Here is a 15432-nt window from a genome sequence, read left to right as displayed (position 1 = left end):
AGTAATGCCTCCTTTAATTAATCTAGTTTTGAAGCCAGATCAAATAGCTTCACTAGTCTTTCAACTGGTCTACCCCAGCCCTTTCTGTTATATTAGCTAATTAATTTGTCACAACAGCAACCCAGAACCAATATTCTGCAGGGTGAAATCAGACCCAAAGAATTGTGCTCAAGCCTTTCCTTGTTTTCTGTAGACATGAAACTCATGTTTTATGGATGGTTTTAGGACTAAGGTAATCTGTTAAGAAATTGTTTTGCTCTAGGGACAGTCAGAATCACTCCCTAAGAGATGCTGGGACAAGTTAATTGATAATAACAGTTAAAGAGAATTGTATACATCAATAATTCTAAGAAAAAGCAAAAGGGATAAAGTGGTAATTACTCTAGGAAAATAGGACTTGGAGGTACTTCCTGTGTCATCAATTCCAGTCTGCTACAAGAAAATCCAGACTGAATCTCTTTTAAGTGTCATCTTAATGCCAGTTAAGGATTTTGCCTCCACTACTTATTAGGCAGCTGTTACAGAACCAGAAGGTTAGAACTTTTATAGTAATTTCCACTATAAAAGTATTCACAACCAGTTTGTGTGCACAAAGAGCTCTTTTCCTCCCTGGTGTTTACCACAATGTACTTCTAAAAACAGTCCTTCAGACCCTTCTCAGTCTGTTTGTTTGTTTTGTTTTTGCAGGAAGTGGGGTAGGTGTAAGGCTAAAGCAGCTAGGTTCTTTTTTGTTTGGGGGGTGGGGAAAGTGTTGTTTGTTTTCTGTTTCATTTAGGAAAATGGTGTCTATGCTCTTGATCACCTTGCTGGACTTCTTCTATCTTCTTCAGTTAAAATTCATCTTTTTAGATCACAGGTGACCAAAATTGGACAGTGCATTTAGGATGAAGAGAATACTTAATTTAGGCTACTTCAACCTTTTCCCCCCTGTGTTTGATGGATACCTGATACAGAAAAATGTAATTCAGTAGAAATGTAATCAAGTGTACTTAAAGGCAAAAATAAAACTATAAGAACTTCATGGCAGAATAGAGAAAAAGCTTGAAAGTATTATAAACAGCAGCATTTAAATCATAACTACTAGACATACTGAACTGGACTTTATCATTTAAGACTTTGGACAATAATTTTACAGACACACACACACACAGACACACACATCCAGACCATTTCTAAAAGGGACTTGAGTCTTCCCACCAATGTCAGAACCACTATTTCAATACAATCTCTACTTGAATATTTAGGCCTCCTGTTTGTTTTTGCCATATATTTATGGAAGTGGCCTTCTACAGAAGGTCATTTCAGATTCCTACATTAACCATATTTTTTCTCTTACCATATTCTTTTGCAAATGCTAAAAATGAAATTGCACTGCTGACTCCTTTATAAGATACCAGCCAGATTTAATAAGATCCTTAGCTCTTTTACCTTAAAAAAAAGCTCTTCAAATGATGTCCTAAATTGTTTTAATTCTCTTAGCAAAGTGGGAAAATGATGCAGTTTTCATGTAGATATCTTCTAAGAATTTTCTGGATATAGATTTATTGAGAGAGAATAGTATCAACATACTAACACTAACTATTTTAAGCCACGAAATCAATAATAACAATGACATTGATGTGTTTGATTGACAGTTTCTTCCTACATGAACTTTTCTATTTACAGATTATTTCTGAAAAACATGCACATTGAAACAGCACAGTAACAACACAATTTGCAAAATACTGAAATATAAATGCACAGTTCCACATCAGAAATATGGAACTGTTTTTAGTTCAAAGATTACATGACCCAGCTTGAAAACTGACAAGTGAATAATAGATGCCCTTTTCAGCCAAGAGTTGCTGATGAGTTCCTTGTTCTACAATTCTTCCATTCTGGAGCACTGCTATCTTGTCAGCATTCTGGATGGTGGACAGGCGGTGAGCTATTACAATGCATGTGCGACCTTGTCTGGCTTTATCCAATGCTTCTTGGACAACCTGTTTGATTACCAAAGTAAAAATTACTTGTTCAGTAAGTTAAGTATTCCTCTGAATTACAGTTTTACCACAGTCAGTGACAGGTATTTATAATTTGTTATCCTGTAATTCAGTGGTACACAACCTTTTCTTGCCCTGTGGTCCACAGTAATGCAGGACCAATCTACAGGTCAGATTAAGCCATGCATCCCAGGGTTGAGCCCCATTCTGCCTCTGCAAACCAGGATCAGGGACTGCTCACCCCCACACACTGGGATCAGGCCTTGGGGCCCCATGCTGCTCCATATGCAGTGCCATGGTCTCCGGCCTGTGGAGCTCCCCATGAATCTGAAAATTTGACAGCAGGGGTAAGGTGCCACTGCTCCCCAGCTGTCAGTTTTACGCCATGGGGAGCCACACAGGTCAGATAACAGTACTGGGGGGCTCGATCTATGGGTCAGGGGGTAAGCACTCCTGCTCTAAGTTGCAAAACAGCAATGAGAAAGATGGGGGTTGGATAGCTCAAGTGATTAGTAGTGGGATGAATCGCTAGCCCTTGTCTAAGTTTAGCCCAAGTTGACAATGGAGTGATAACTACTAATACTGATGGCTGATTTGCTTGTTGTCAGTTTGTAATTTCAAGCAAGTTGTTAATGGAAAAGCATGCATGCTGCCAAATATTTCATCACACTACCCTACCCTCATTCCTATACAAGGTTGCTTCCAGGCCAGTTGTCAGGGTAATCTTCAACAATGTCAACCTGCTATCTTATGGGCACCATACTCACTTTAAAACAGGGACACCTGCCTTCAATGTGGACTATGTTTTAGTACCTCCAGTCCCAAACATTCAATCATAAATGAGGCTACAGAGTAATAAAATATGGCCTATCTAAATTAATCAATACTGGCAGTCACACTTACCTAGATTTTGATTTCTGAGCACTTCTAATTCAACTTTGACATGTTTAAAAGTATTTCTCTGTGACTATGAAGGTATATCCTTTTTATTATTATTCTTAATAAAAGCTGAGTTCACATATAATTGCATGATTTCAGAAAATGGGGCTTCAAGGACAAGACCAAAAATAGTGGAAGATTTACAATGAAGTCAGTCAGCAACCCTGAGTCTATTCTGACAAAAAATATAAGAAAGTATTTTTAGCATTGTGCACATTATTTTAATAGACAGCAATGGTGCAAATGTCTCTGCCATTGACCTGCAAACCCTCTTCTGTTTTAGTTCCAGACCACTCCTAGAAGGAGTTCTGCCTAGTGGTGTATCCAATACATGGGGGGATGCCTAAAGTTTGCCAAAACAAAAATTAGAGATCAAGCTGAAATAGGACCCGTCTACATGGGAATAATCATAGTAGAATAAGGATATCCACAGTATGGCTATTTATACCAATTTACGTCCCAACACAACACAGCTAATTCTACCTTGGACAATTTTAGTTTTTAAGGAAGGAGTTCAAGACAAAATCCCTCTCTAGTTAAAACTCTAGAGTTGTTTATTCTACATACACAGTGAAAAAGTTTCAATGTGCTTACGCTTACTGTAGCTGAAGAGATTTTAGTCCCTTACTTTCCAAATAAATTTTCAGATGTTTTAAATGAATAATCAGCACTGATTTCCCTCACAAGTCTTGGGGTAAGTAGCTTTCTTAAAGTTCAGCTCCATCCAGGACAAAATGATTCAAGGATTTTTTTTTTTTTGAGCGTGTTTCTAGTTTTTGTTATTGCAGAGAAAGATCTTGGAATTATGACCCTAGGGCAACATATGGGGACAAAAACCAAGATGGCAATTAAAACACTCCTGAAATCTCATGAGTTTCAGGCTACTCTCAATGTTTTAAAGGACATCCGACTCAATTTTATGAACACTAGGGTTGCAATATAGGTAATTACCTAATTTTTGGTACATACAGTATTTAAATATGGCAAGAAATACACTCATCATAGAAATACATCCAAGCAGTTTTTATTTCTTGGAGGCTTGAATGGGAGGGGGACAAGGCAGCAAAGAGCAGGGTACAAATAACACACTCAAAAAGAAAAATCAATACTTTGAGTTGGAGAAAATGTTTTCTAGAAAAAAAAAAAAACTTGGGAGAATTCCCAAATCTCACAGATTACACAGGGGATTCCCAATTTCTGACCCTCTCTATCCAGTTTGAAAGCAGTTATAGATTCTTAACAGCAGCTGCTCTCCAGCAGACTCTTGAAGGATACCAGCCCAGCACATACTGCAATACTACTCCTAAGCTGCGTGCTAACCTCTGTGTAGAGAACATAGTGCCATTTAGTGTGGCACTCTGGCTGTTCCTGTGTGGGGGGAGATGACAGGTTGGGAATAATGCCCAACACTGCAAGAAGGAGAGTTACGTATTGCACCAGGTTGTGTTGCTCATGTTTCAGAAAGCCTACTTTGGATGAGTGCAAGAACCTAGACATGCAGCAACCCACAAGGAAAGGCAAATTGGGCAAAGGGAGGCTATTGTGGAGAGAGGAAGAATGGAAATGGACTTGTACTTCTGATACCACATGTGCACTAGAAAATGAAATGAAGATGGTCTCAAGGTGTGATAATGATCTGGATATTCTAGGCCAGCAGTTGGCAACTTTTTAAAGCAGAGGCCAGAACAACCCAGCTCAGGTTGGAGGCAGGCCAGCACTTCAACTCAGCTGTCACACAGCTTCTTCCTGGTTGTGGCACAGGCAAAAGCCACACCACCACAATGCTGCTGAAGTCCAAGCATCCTGCAGGCCATGTGTTGCCAGCCCTGTTCTAGACAGCCGCTATCATTTAGTCAAATAAGAAACTTGTTTACAGATAGGTGAATATGCATATCCTATCCACATAAAATCTTCTAAATTTTCATGCTTTTGATCTAAAGGCAAGTAAATCATAATAGTTATTCCAACCATCACAATTTAAAGATTCCTCTTTGTAGCAGGCACCCAAACAAATACCTTTTCACTTTCTGTATCAAGTGCAGATGTAGCTTCATCCAGCAGTAGAATTTGAGGACGACGTATAAGAGCTCGAGCGATAGCTATCCTCTGCTTCTGACCACCAGAGAGCTGAGTTCCTTTGTCTCCTACACGGGTATTATATTTCTAAATAAAGATTCAAATAAAGATGGAGCCAACTTAAGCATACTGAACTATCAAGTTGTATTGCCTTGCCAGGTTTATCCAAGATATCCCTAAAATGAGTTTAATTTGGATTAGAAATTCATGGAATGACTGAATCTTTAATAAAGATCTTTTTTCTCCCAAGTGTTTGATAAGCAGGGAGTAATAAAAACCCCAATTTAAGACATTTTAACCATCCCGATTAAAAGCACTTTCCTATCTCAACAGATTAGGTTTCATTTGCTTACTTATTCTGATGTCCTAAATCTCATTTTCTACATGTCCATGAAGACTTCTAAGGAAAGAAGTAGAACAGATAAAACTTCATGACTAATTCACAGTAAATAAGGGTGAGGAAATGAACACTTTAGGATTTCTATATTTTAGAGTATGAAAATGAACAATTTGCATAAGTAATCTTCAGTTCTGAGTAGGAAACAAAGTTTAAACTTACATTTGGTAGAGAGTCAATGAAGGAATGGATGTTGGCTGCTTTTGCTGCACTGACAATCTCTTCATGTGACACCTCTCTGCTGTTATCTCCATATGCAATATTCTCAGCAATAGTGCAGTCAAACAGAATTGGTTCTTGTGAGACTATACCAATCTGAGCTCTAAGCCACTGAATATTTAAAGCCTTTGTATTTTGGTCATCTAGCAGCTTAAAAAAAAAAAGCAAGAAACCATGCATTTCAGAGGCATAGAAATTAAGGTAACATTGCAGTTTTGAGATTGATTCTGCATTTTTTTTTTCATAGTCTTGTCAATCCTTAAAACTGGGACAGTTACACCTAACAGCAGTTCTGATTTTAGTGCTCACATACTCCTGTCACTCCTCCCAATAGCACCTGAATGATCTGAGAACTGGGCTACAAAATACAGGGTGATGCCAGGTGCCTCCTGAAAGTCTAGGTTTCATTAGGACTCTGATAAAGCATGGTAGGTGGGCAAGGAGTGTGGATATGTAGAGCCCATCTTGTTCCATATGAAGCCAACCTTCACATTAGGGTAGGCGTCTCACATTTAAATTGTACCTGCTTGAGTGGTGAATTACAGTATTACTTGAAATTCTCTTTTATATTTAGCCTTATTTAAGCATTGCTTATGTTTTTGTACAGCCTGATTATTTCAACCTGTTTCTATCAGCTGGCTTTGAGCTGCTCTCACAGCTCATAGCTTTCAACTTGCTCATTTTTTTTTTTAAAAGGAATCACTGAGATTTTTCTAAACATAATGGTAATAGCCTTGTTACCAGCTCAAATTAACTGAACTTGGCGCTAATCAGCCAAATCAGATGGATGAAATGATTGGGTATTGTTCATTGGTCTCCTCATCACCTTTCATTAATATATTCAGATTAAGACACCAGTAAAGGACCAAATTAGGATGTGTGCATGTGATGCGACTGTTAAGGAAAGAAATATGCTGACAGGATAAAATATGGACTGTATGGAAACCAATCAATGGTACCTGGAAGCAGAGTCACCGGATGAGTAAAGTTGAAGAAAAGCATAAGAGGGGACAGCAAGAAAGATCATCATAAATCTAGCCTTCACACACCTGTCTAGATTGTCAGCCATAAATATTTCCTACTTATGCACCCTTTAACTTTCAAAGACTAAATTTGGACACCTTCCTGTGGGAGTAGAGTAACATCTGGAATTACTGTGCGTTTTTTCTCTCTGTATATAGAAACCAAGGTAACTTTTGTTATATCAATAAATTCAGACTTTTGTTGAACTGATATGTTTTCATATTTCATGTCCATTTAAGGGTTAATTGGGCTTTAAATGATCCCTTAGCACCATCTGGTAAACAGTGGTGCTAACATTCATTCTTCCTTCAAGTGTCATCTGCATATACCTATTCACAGGGTAGATTGAAAAGTATCTCATTAATGAGCAGCAGGACTCAGGACTCCTACTGCATAAGGACTGAAGTACCACCCTACCAAATGGAATGTCTAATTCCTACACTGGGTTTAAAGCATAGTGTTTTATAAATATGTATACCAAGTTCTTTATAGCAAACATTTACATCTCATATATTAGAATAGGCTTAAGGCATGCTTGGGGAGGTAGGGTAACCTTAGCATGGCACAGGAGTTTTTTTCCCCCCCCCATTCATCATCTAACTTACCTAGCTAGTCTGACCTTACTATTATCCATACATGAAATAGAGGTTGGGAAATTAACTAAATTCCTGAATTCTGTCTAGATAGTAGCCGAGAGATATACTCTAGGTACTAAGCTATGATTTAGATTCCTCTTTGTGACCGAGATCAAGGAAGGGAACTGGCCAATTTATCATCATTTGATGTGGATGTCAGGCACTAGCTTAGGGTAGAAACCTAGGGTGAGGGCAAAGCAGAACCATCATCTTTGCAAAATCTAATGGAAGGGTGCTTTGTCATTAGAGTATGTAATTAATTCACCCAGTGGGCTGAAGTTATGGCTACCTTGAAAGCTGTTTTGAAACCAAATGGGACAGTAAGTATAGATGTAGAGGCTCAAACACAGTTCATGAGCCAAGCTGGATTTAACGGAGATCTGATCGAACTGATTCCTTCACTTTTAGCCTTGGCAAGTTTTTCATAATTTTTTACAATGTTCAGTGCAAAGACAGACACATGCACATGGCAAACTGAAAAAATGCTGTCAACTTTTTTTTTTTAATATATATATAAAGGATGCAAACAGGCTGAAACTTTCAAAAGGAATAAGTGTTCCACAGTTACTTGTACTAATGCTTGTGGAGAAAGTCCAAGTTGGTTATATAATTACTTCACAAATCTAGTCCACCTGATTTCATTACATTGTCTAGTTAATTGTTTTCTTGCATCACATAATACCTGCTGCACCCCTCAAGAACAAGAGATTTTTCAAAGTCCATTGAAGTTCAATAACCTATGCTGTCAGGTACAGTAATGCTGAATCAGGATAGTAAGTCATGCTTTCTTCTGGGAATGACAAACCTTGAAGTCCATACAGCCTTTGGTGAAAGGTCTGCAGTATATTTGTACCATCATCGCCTTGGCCATTAAGATCATTTTGGTGTCAACATGTTTTAATATTTTTATCCTCTGAATAAGTGTAAAGGAGAAAGCATAATAGACCTACTCCCAGTTCAAAAGAAAAGCATCTGATAAGGACAAACTGTCTGTGCCTGCTCTAGAACAGGATTGGAGATGCTTGGTATTGTCTCATGGCAAAAAGATCCATTTCCAAAAACATCTACAGGTAGGTGTTAAAGTCTTTAACTATTGTCTTTATTGAAAACTGATACATTTCTACTTAGGTGATCACTAAACCAGTCCTGGACAACCTTTTTGGCAGGTGTGCCATAAGGTAAAGCCCCAACCAACCCTCAAGTGCTGCCCTGGTCCCCATACCCAGAGGCATACCTAATAACATTTGTACCCCGTGACACTGGAATGGAGGTGTGTGTGTGTGGGGGGGGGCAGGCTCTGACCACAGAACAGGGGCAAGACACTGCTGCAAGAAACATCACAGCAAAGAGCAAGGTTACCCTTTCCCCACTCCTTTAACCATTGTACTAGTGAGGACCCAAAGCTCTGAATTCAGTGGTGGCTTCAGAAGCAGGAAGAGGTTAACCTGGCTTTTGGTGGCAATACCTGAAGCCATCCTTTGCAGCAGCATCCCATACCTGCCTGTTTTATTTTGTTGGAGGTTTGAGCCCCCACCCCTCCATTCCAGAACCCTGAGTGCAAATGTTGTTATCAGGTATGCCTCTGGGAGCAGGAATCAAAGCAGTACTCAAGGTTTACACCTCGATGCAGACTAAACTCAGTCTAATCACTACCTAAGTATATTAGCTATAAAACATTTTTTCTAAATGTTAACAATTAGCTAAATGTATAGTATATTGCTATGTTAATTTACGGCTAATAAAATGATGAAGCAGATTTTTTTAAAAGGAACTTCAACTTCATGTTTTCTTCTGTTGCCCCATATGCATAGATGAAGCTCCCAGTGAAAAAATTAAGTGAATCCATGTCCTTGTTCAAATCCCTCTTGATATTGCTTCACTGGTTCCATCTGCTCCTGTATGCCTGTACCTGGTTGTTTTCTCATCCTTCAACCTTAAGGTTAAGGTCTCTGAGGAAGCACAATATCATTGCTTCATTTATACACCTTTCAGAGGTGAATTTAAGTCCATGACTAGACTTCCTAATAATATAAAACACGGTCCAATTCGAATGAGTTGGTGGGCTGCAAGTGTTTAAATAGAAGTGATAATTTTAACTCTTTCATTACTGAAACTGAGCAGTATATTTTTCTACCAGGAAAACAAACTTGGGAGAATTCTCCCAAATTATTTGAATGTGTACATAGCCTGTTGCATTTGCAAAGAGAGTTAAACTGGTTTAATTATATAGGTGGAACGTTCCCATTAGTCAAGATAAGACTAGTACCATATGGATGTTGGTGTTATATAAATAAATTATAGTCTTTTATTAGATATAGACAAGTGTATATTGCCCCATAAGGCTACTGGCAAACATTTAAAGCAGAGAGATGCTCAGAAGCTTAATGAATTAAAGACATAATATTTGTACTGGTATCAAATATCGTTGTATAAAGCCATCATTCAGGAGTGAAGTGGAACCACTGGATCCTCCCATCTCTCACCATCCAAAGCATCTAACCCCCTACCTCTCCTTTACCTTTGGTCCAAGCCAGTCAGATCTCTCCCTGCTATAGCCTGAGGCACTGAGTACAGCTCCAAGCAAGCCCTGTAGCAATGGTGCAGAGCTGGCATTAATGTCACAAGACTTAGCTGGAGTACTTACTCCCTACTGCAGTGAGGATGAAGTGTGTAGGAATGTGGCAGAGGAGAAGCAATGTTGGGGGAGGGAAGAATGGGACAGCAGGGGCTGGCGGGGAGTGGGGGGAAAGAGTGGGTGGAATAGGGATTGAAAACCTGGAGAAATATGGTAGTGGTTTCCTTTATCCTCAGAAATGTTACAAATTTTACTGTTATATATACACACTAACAAGAATAGAATAAATGTGTTATCATTTAATTGCAAGTTACATCCTTATAAGGAACTACTTACCATTTCTCCATCAAGGGGATCATAGAATCTCTCAATCAATTGAACGACAGTGCTCTTCCCACAGCCACTGCTGCCTACAAGAGCCAGGGTCTGTCCTTTTTCTACCTTAATATTCAAACCTTGAAGCACTTTGACCTCTGGTCGAGTTGGATAGTTAAACATCACCTCTTTGCTTGTTATGTTGCCATCAGCTATTTCCTATAATTGAAATAGTAACGTGTGATTAATCTGTAGAAGTCAGACAGACTATAAACAATATAGAAGGCTCCACATAGAAAAGAGCTCCAGCTCATTCTTCTTCAACTGATAGCTGTCCTAGTGACTTAAATTTTGCACAGGTCTGGCCCTTTCTGTGATGTTAACAAATTAAAATACTATGCAGAAAATGGTCAAAACTTCCGTTATCTGCTTCATATAAATCTTGCATAAAACCAGATTTTCTAAAATGAATAAAACACTTGAGGAAAGGGTGGATAATAGGTAAAAATCAAGAAGAATGTAGTTACATTTCATTTTGGATGACTACAATTTAATGGCCCAAAGATTAGTAAAAACAGATGGCATAGGTGGGGGGGGGGAAATCAAAGTCATGACATTAATTATGGGAATAAGCAATATTCTCTGTAACACAATGCTCAACTTACAGGCTTGAGTCCTTCCTTACTGTAACCATCTATTATGGGTACCCTTTCAAACAGCATGAACATATGAGCTGCTGACATCTTGGCTTTGGCATAGTCTGGAGTAAATGAACTGCTTTGTCCTAGTGCCATTGCACCAAATACAACAGCTGAAAACACCCTGTCAACACAACCCAGGACAGAGAAATAATAAGAATAGTGTATGGAGGCAGGGGCCTACGCATTTTTTTTTTTAATTATAGCTGCTGAATACAGTTTTAATGAGTTTTGTATAAAAAATAATGTCCATTTTAATTAAATGAAAGAAGCTTCTGCTTAATATTCAGTATCTTCTCAATTTTTTTTTCCAGGGGAAACAAGAAAGAAGAGCTAAAGCCATTCCTTGAACTCTCTAGTCATCTATACCCACAGGAATAACAGCTGGATTCTAGTCCTTGTTCTAGCTCTGTCTCTCTATGCAATGTGCAAAAAACTCTATCATTTTTCTATGATTCAAGATCCCCAGGCATGAGAGTTGAGTAATTATATTTGTGAAAGCCATCAACATCTGTGGATGAAAACTAGTGGTTTGACACTTGGATTCATTTTGTTCTACTTCAAATTAGACCCACCTGACTCTTGATCATGGTTGTGCTAATGCTTGTAATTTATTCTGGCAAGGGTACAACAATATTTTGTAATTGTTTTAAAAGTCTAGCTTGTGTAATCAGAAGATTCCAGAATCTCATGAACATTTTTTAAAAGCAAATTTCTAGCCCCCTCCCCCCATGACATGCTGCATAAACCCCTATAGGCACCCTGAGAAGAGGCTTCCTGCAAAGTATTGTGTTCATGTGCTTCAATGAAACTTCAGCTGTCCAGCTTATTTCCAAGAGGGAGCTTTGCAAAGCAGTCAGAACATTTATTTACAAATTTTATGGACAGGTGTTTTCATCTGAATTTATGGAATGGACAATCCTGTTATTCTGACTGTAAGTGTCTGCTATTATGTGCTTATACAGCAGCTAGTACAAATGAGGCTCCAGTCTCATTTGGGGCATCAGTCTGGTGGCAGAGTAGTTAAGGTGCCTTGCCTCTAGAGGCATGAATTCAAGTGGTGCTCTGGACTCATGCCAAAGCCTTCCATGAGCTATGCAAAGACATCTGGTTATCAGGCTAGGGTGTCAAAGAGCTGGAAATGATACTGGTCACATCACTCCCTTGTCTGCTGCTGGCTAAGCACATAGTATGCTTTAACCACACAAATCCAATGGGCTATTAGACTTAGTGGACCTCTCTCTCATCCCAAGTTTTTCCTAAGATACTCATATAGACAACCCCCGCTTAGCCCTCTTAACACTCAGTTTTTCAGGAACCAGTTAAGTGAAACTGAAACTATTTGACAATCTAAGATGGCAACGGCAATAATTTTTAATGACCCAAAATGGCAACCACAAGCATCGTAAAAAGACTCGTTGAGCACCAAGTGAAATCAGGTATCAATTTAAAATTAGCATTACAGTGAAATAGCACTAAGTAAAACAGCATTAAGCAGGGGTTTCCTGTAGTCTTACACAGCATGCACAACATGATCATACTGCCCATCAGACAATCCCATTACTTGGGCATAGTCTTAGACTGTGCTCCTTGTAGGTCTGTATGTCCTGGCTATGCAGACTTTTTCTGTATGACCTCTTTAAAATATCTATTCAAAGTGTTAAAAAGCCCATCCCAGCTCTTAAATTCATATCTGGATTGCTACTTTTTATCTTATCTTAATAAATAGAATCTTGCCCTACTCTTATCCATCCATCATGCTATTACAAAATATTTTTAACTCATTGCTTCGACCACTTCACCCAAGTCTATGCAGCTTTTCACTGATTCTCTCTCATTAGCATATGCTACTATGCAGCACATCAAGTATATGCTATTGGTCATTGTTTTCAAGGCATTTTACATTCTACCAATCATCTGTCATTGACTGTCGAGAGACTGACTACTCAGCATCCCATCACACCAGCCATTATTGCTCACTTATTAGGACCATGGACAAAAGTGCAGATTAGCTGCTTAAAAAGAGCAAGTAGAGAGTTAAGTAGCCATGACTTTGACCCTGCTACACTTCTATCACTACACTCAAGCACAGGTAACAATTACAAGTGTAACAGTTGCCATACCATCCCAAGAACAGCTCCCCTGCTCCTTCTGAATTTACACCAAGTGTGCATTTGTACCTACCTCAGATTTCCAAGCCAATATATTCATAATTACTACTCCCATGCTGCCCCTTACACCCAAGAATTCCCTGTAAGCATCCACAAATCTACCTCATTGTTCTCTTCCAAATCCCTCCTTAACATTTTTCTTAGTTGTGAAGCCTATACAAGCTTGACATGGTTATGCTGCTTATGTGCAGAGAATACCAAAACAAATCAATATAACAGTGATTCTCAAGTAGGAGAACCTGGTGTACAAACACCTAAACCTCCACATGATTCACAAGCTCAACTGAAAGATTTCAACTAGGAGTCCACAGTGTCAAAGGCATTCTGACCTGTTCTTGTTCATGTTCTTTCCAAATGATGAATTGCTGTATAATTTTTCCCAAACAAGGCAAAAACTCAAAACTGGCATTTTCCAAGGGGTACCTTGAGCCTAATGAGCAATATGGGACAGGGACCACCTTTTTGGTTTAAATTCATGCAGCATCTTGCAATTGGGAATACTAGACCCTAAGCCATGTTTCATGAGTTCAGAATATGCTCTCTATCCCCCCTCCCCCCACCAGTTAGAACAAGATAGGACAGGGACCGATAGTAGGATAATAGGATAACTCAAACGGTAAGATAGGTCAAAATAAGCCAACACATCTTACTATTATTAATGTAGGATACTGTGGGCAAGGAAATTTACTTCAACTTTGAACCACTTAACCCATAATAAAGCACAGAATCCTTAAGCCAGTATCTATCTGAAAGAGTTGAGTATGCTCTGAGGCCTGTTATGTTTCCCTATCATATGAAAGGCAGAGAGAAACTCAGGATGTGTTAGGTAATGATTTCTTCTTTCTTCCTTCCTTCCTTGTTAGTCTCTTAGAAAAGAGTGTAGGGAATGAATGCTACTGCTACAGTTCCATTAAAATCCAACTGAGCTTTGTGGCTACCTTGTATCATCTACAGAGCACAAAAATTGTCTGCCCCACATCTTAATACTATTTCCTTTATTTACCACAATGCAGGGCTACTGATTTCAAGAGAATTACATAACTGAGGGCAGACAAAATATAAATCTGTTGTTTGAGAGCTGTAATAAATTTGATATGGGAGTGGAAGAAAAAAGTGCCTGTTTTCTCATAGCTGCTTTGGAGGCCCATGACACCTGTAGCAATATACAAGAAACTTTCCTTGTGAGGACAAAAAAAATTGCAATGAATACTTACAAATACACATCTGTAGCATCCATGTGTCCATTTATCACTAGATAGGCACCAAACCGAAAGCAACCAGCATAGGTAAAGTAAAGAAGGGCTTGTGAAAGTCCAAAACTAAATCCAAAGATGTGTGCCTTCTTCACAGAATTTCTGTAACAGAATTATTTTTATTTGATATTTGTCATTAAATTTCAGGTCTCAGTACTAGTATCAAAGGAGTTGCCAAGTGACCTTTTGTTCAACTGCTTTCATTGGAAATTGTAGATACTTGGTTCTTTAAGATACGGTAAAATAGCCCCTGGTGTTCTGCAGTGCTATTCCCAAAGAGAACACAGTTCTTTTGTAGCTTAACCTCTCAGCTTGAAAGAATTTGTCACAAGATGAGAGGAAAAAATCCCAAGGCCTGTAGTCCCAAACATGGCTAACAGTTTCAAATACCATATTATTCGTCTCCAAAGACTGTCCTAAAATTACTCATTTTACTCAAATAGATGACCCTTATAAGACAACCCCCCTAGTAGTTAGATTCTGTATATGGAAAATGTACAAATATGCTATAATTATCCAGGTACAGAATCTAATTACTGAAAGTTTGCCTTGAATTTGCCCCCCCTCCAACTGGAGGAATTTGGAATCTACTCCTTAAGCACTTACTCAAGCAAAATACCACTAGTTTAATAAGAGATTTGCCAAAATACATACTACAAAAGTAATATTTTAGCTGGTAGAACCACATACTTCATTAATTAAATAGCAAAATTGGGTCAAATTCTTTTTTGACAAAAGCAGAACTTACTAGGAATCATCTACTTTGAAATTAACAAAAATCACGAAGAAGTTTTGGATTGCAAATGGGGGTACATATTCACAGATTTAGTGTTATTTAAGATGTTGCTGCTAACCCCCTTTAATCCAATACTAATTCAAAACACAGGGACTTGGGTTCAGTTCCTTCCTAAACCTGATGCTGTTCTGTTTTGCATACTACTTTTCATACTTGCATACTACTCCCCTGATACTCCAACTCCCACTTCCTAATCAAGTGTGGGTTCAAATCTGCTCACCTTTTGGGTAGATGCTCTAATCCAGTGGAGGTCAACCTTTTTTTTTTTTTTTGGATAGGCATGCCAAAAGGTAAGTCCACACCCTCCTTGAGTATCACTCCAATGCCCTTCTTTGCTTAATCTGTCACTTTGT

At 38.6% G+C, this 15432-nt stretch overlaps 1 protein-coding gene across 1 annotated transcript in view; it reads right to left on the bottom strand.

Annotated features, from left to right (window-relative positions):
- Positions 1–1460: 1460 nt before the first annotated feature.
- Positions 1461–15432, bottom strand: part of ABCB1 (ATP binding cassette subfamily B member 1) — an 85761-nt gene continuing 71789 nt past the window's right edge. Inside the window, exons 22-27 of the mRNA XM_090049810.1 lie at positions 14245–14385; positions 10827–10983; positions 10183–10380; positions 5557–5763; positions 4938–5084; positions 1461–1982 (exon numbers count right to left, since the gene is read on the bottom strand). Of these exons, the coding sequence (XP_089905936.1) occupies positions 1776–1982; positions 4938–5084; positions 5557–5763; positions 10183–10380; positions 10827–10983; positions 14245–14385 (1057 nt within the window). The 3' untranslated portion in view covers positions 1461–1775. The remainder of the gene's footprint in view (positions 1983–4937; positions 5085–5556; positions 5764–10182; positions 10381–10826; positions 10984–14244; positions 14386–15432) is intronic.

The sequence above is a fragment of the Crocodylus siamensis genome, chromosome 5 (assembly GCF_052110815.1).
Source record: "Crocodylus siamensis isolate JL-2025a chromosome 5, ASM5211081v1, whole genome shotgun sequence".
Lineage (NCBI taxonomy): Eukaryota > Metazoa > Chordata > Crocodylia > Crocodylidae > Crocodylus > Crocodylus siamensis.
The sequence above is the reverse complement of the archived record's forward strand: the minus strand, read 5'-3'. Positions and strand labels throughout refer to the sequence as shown.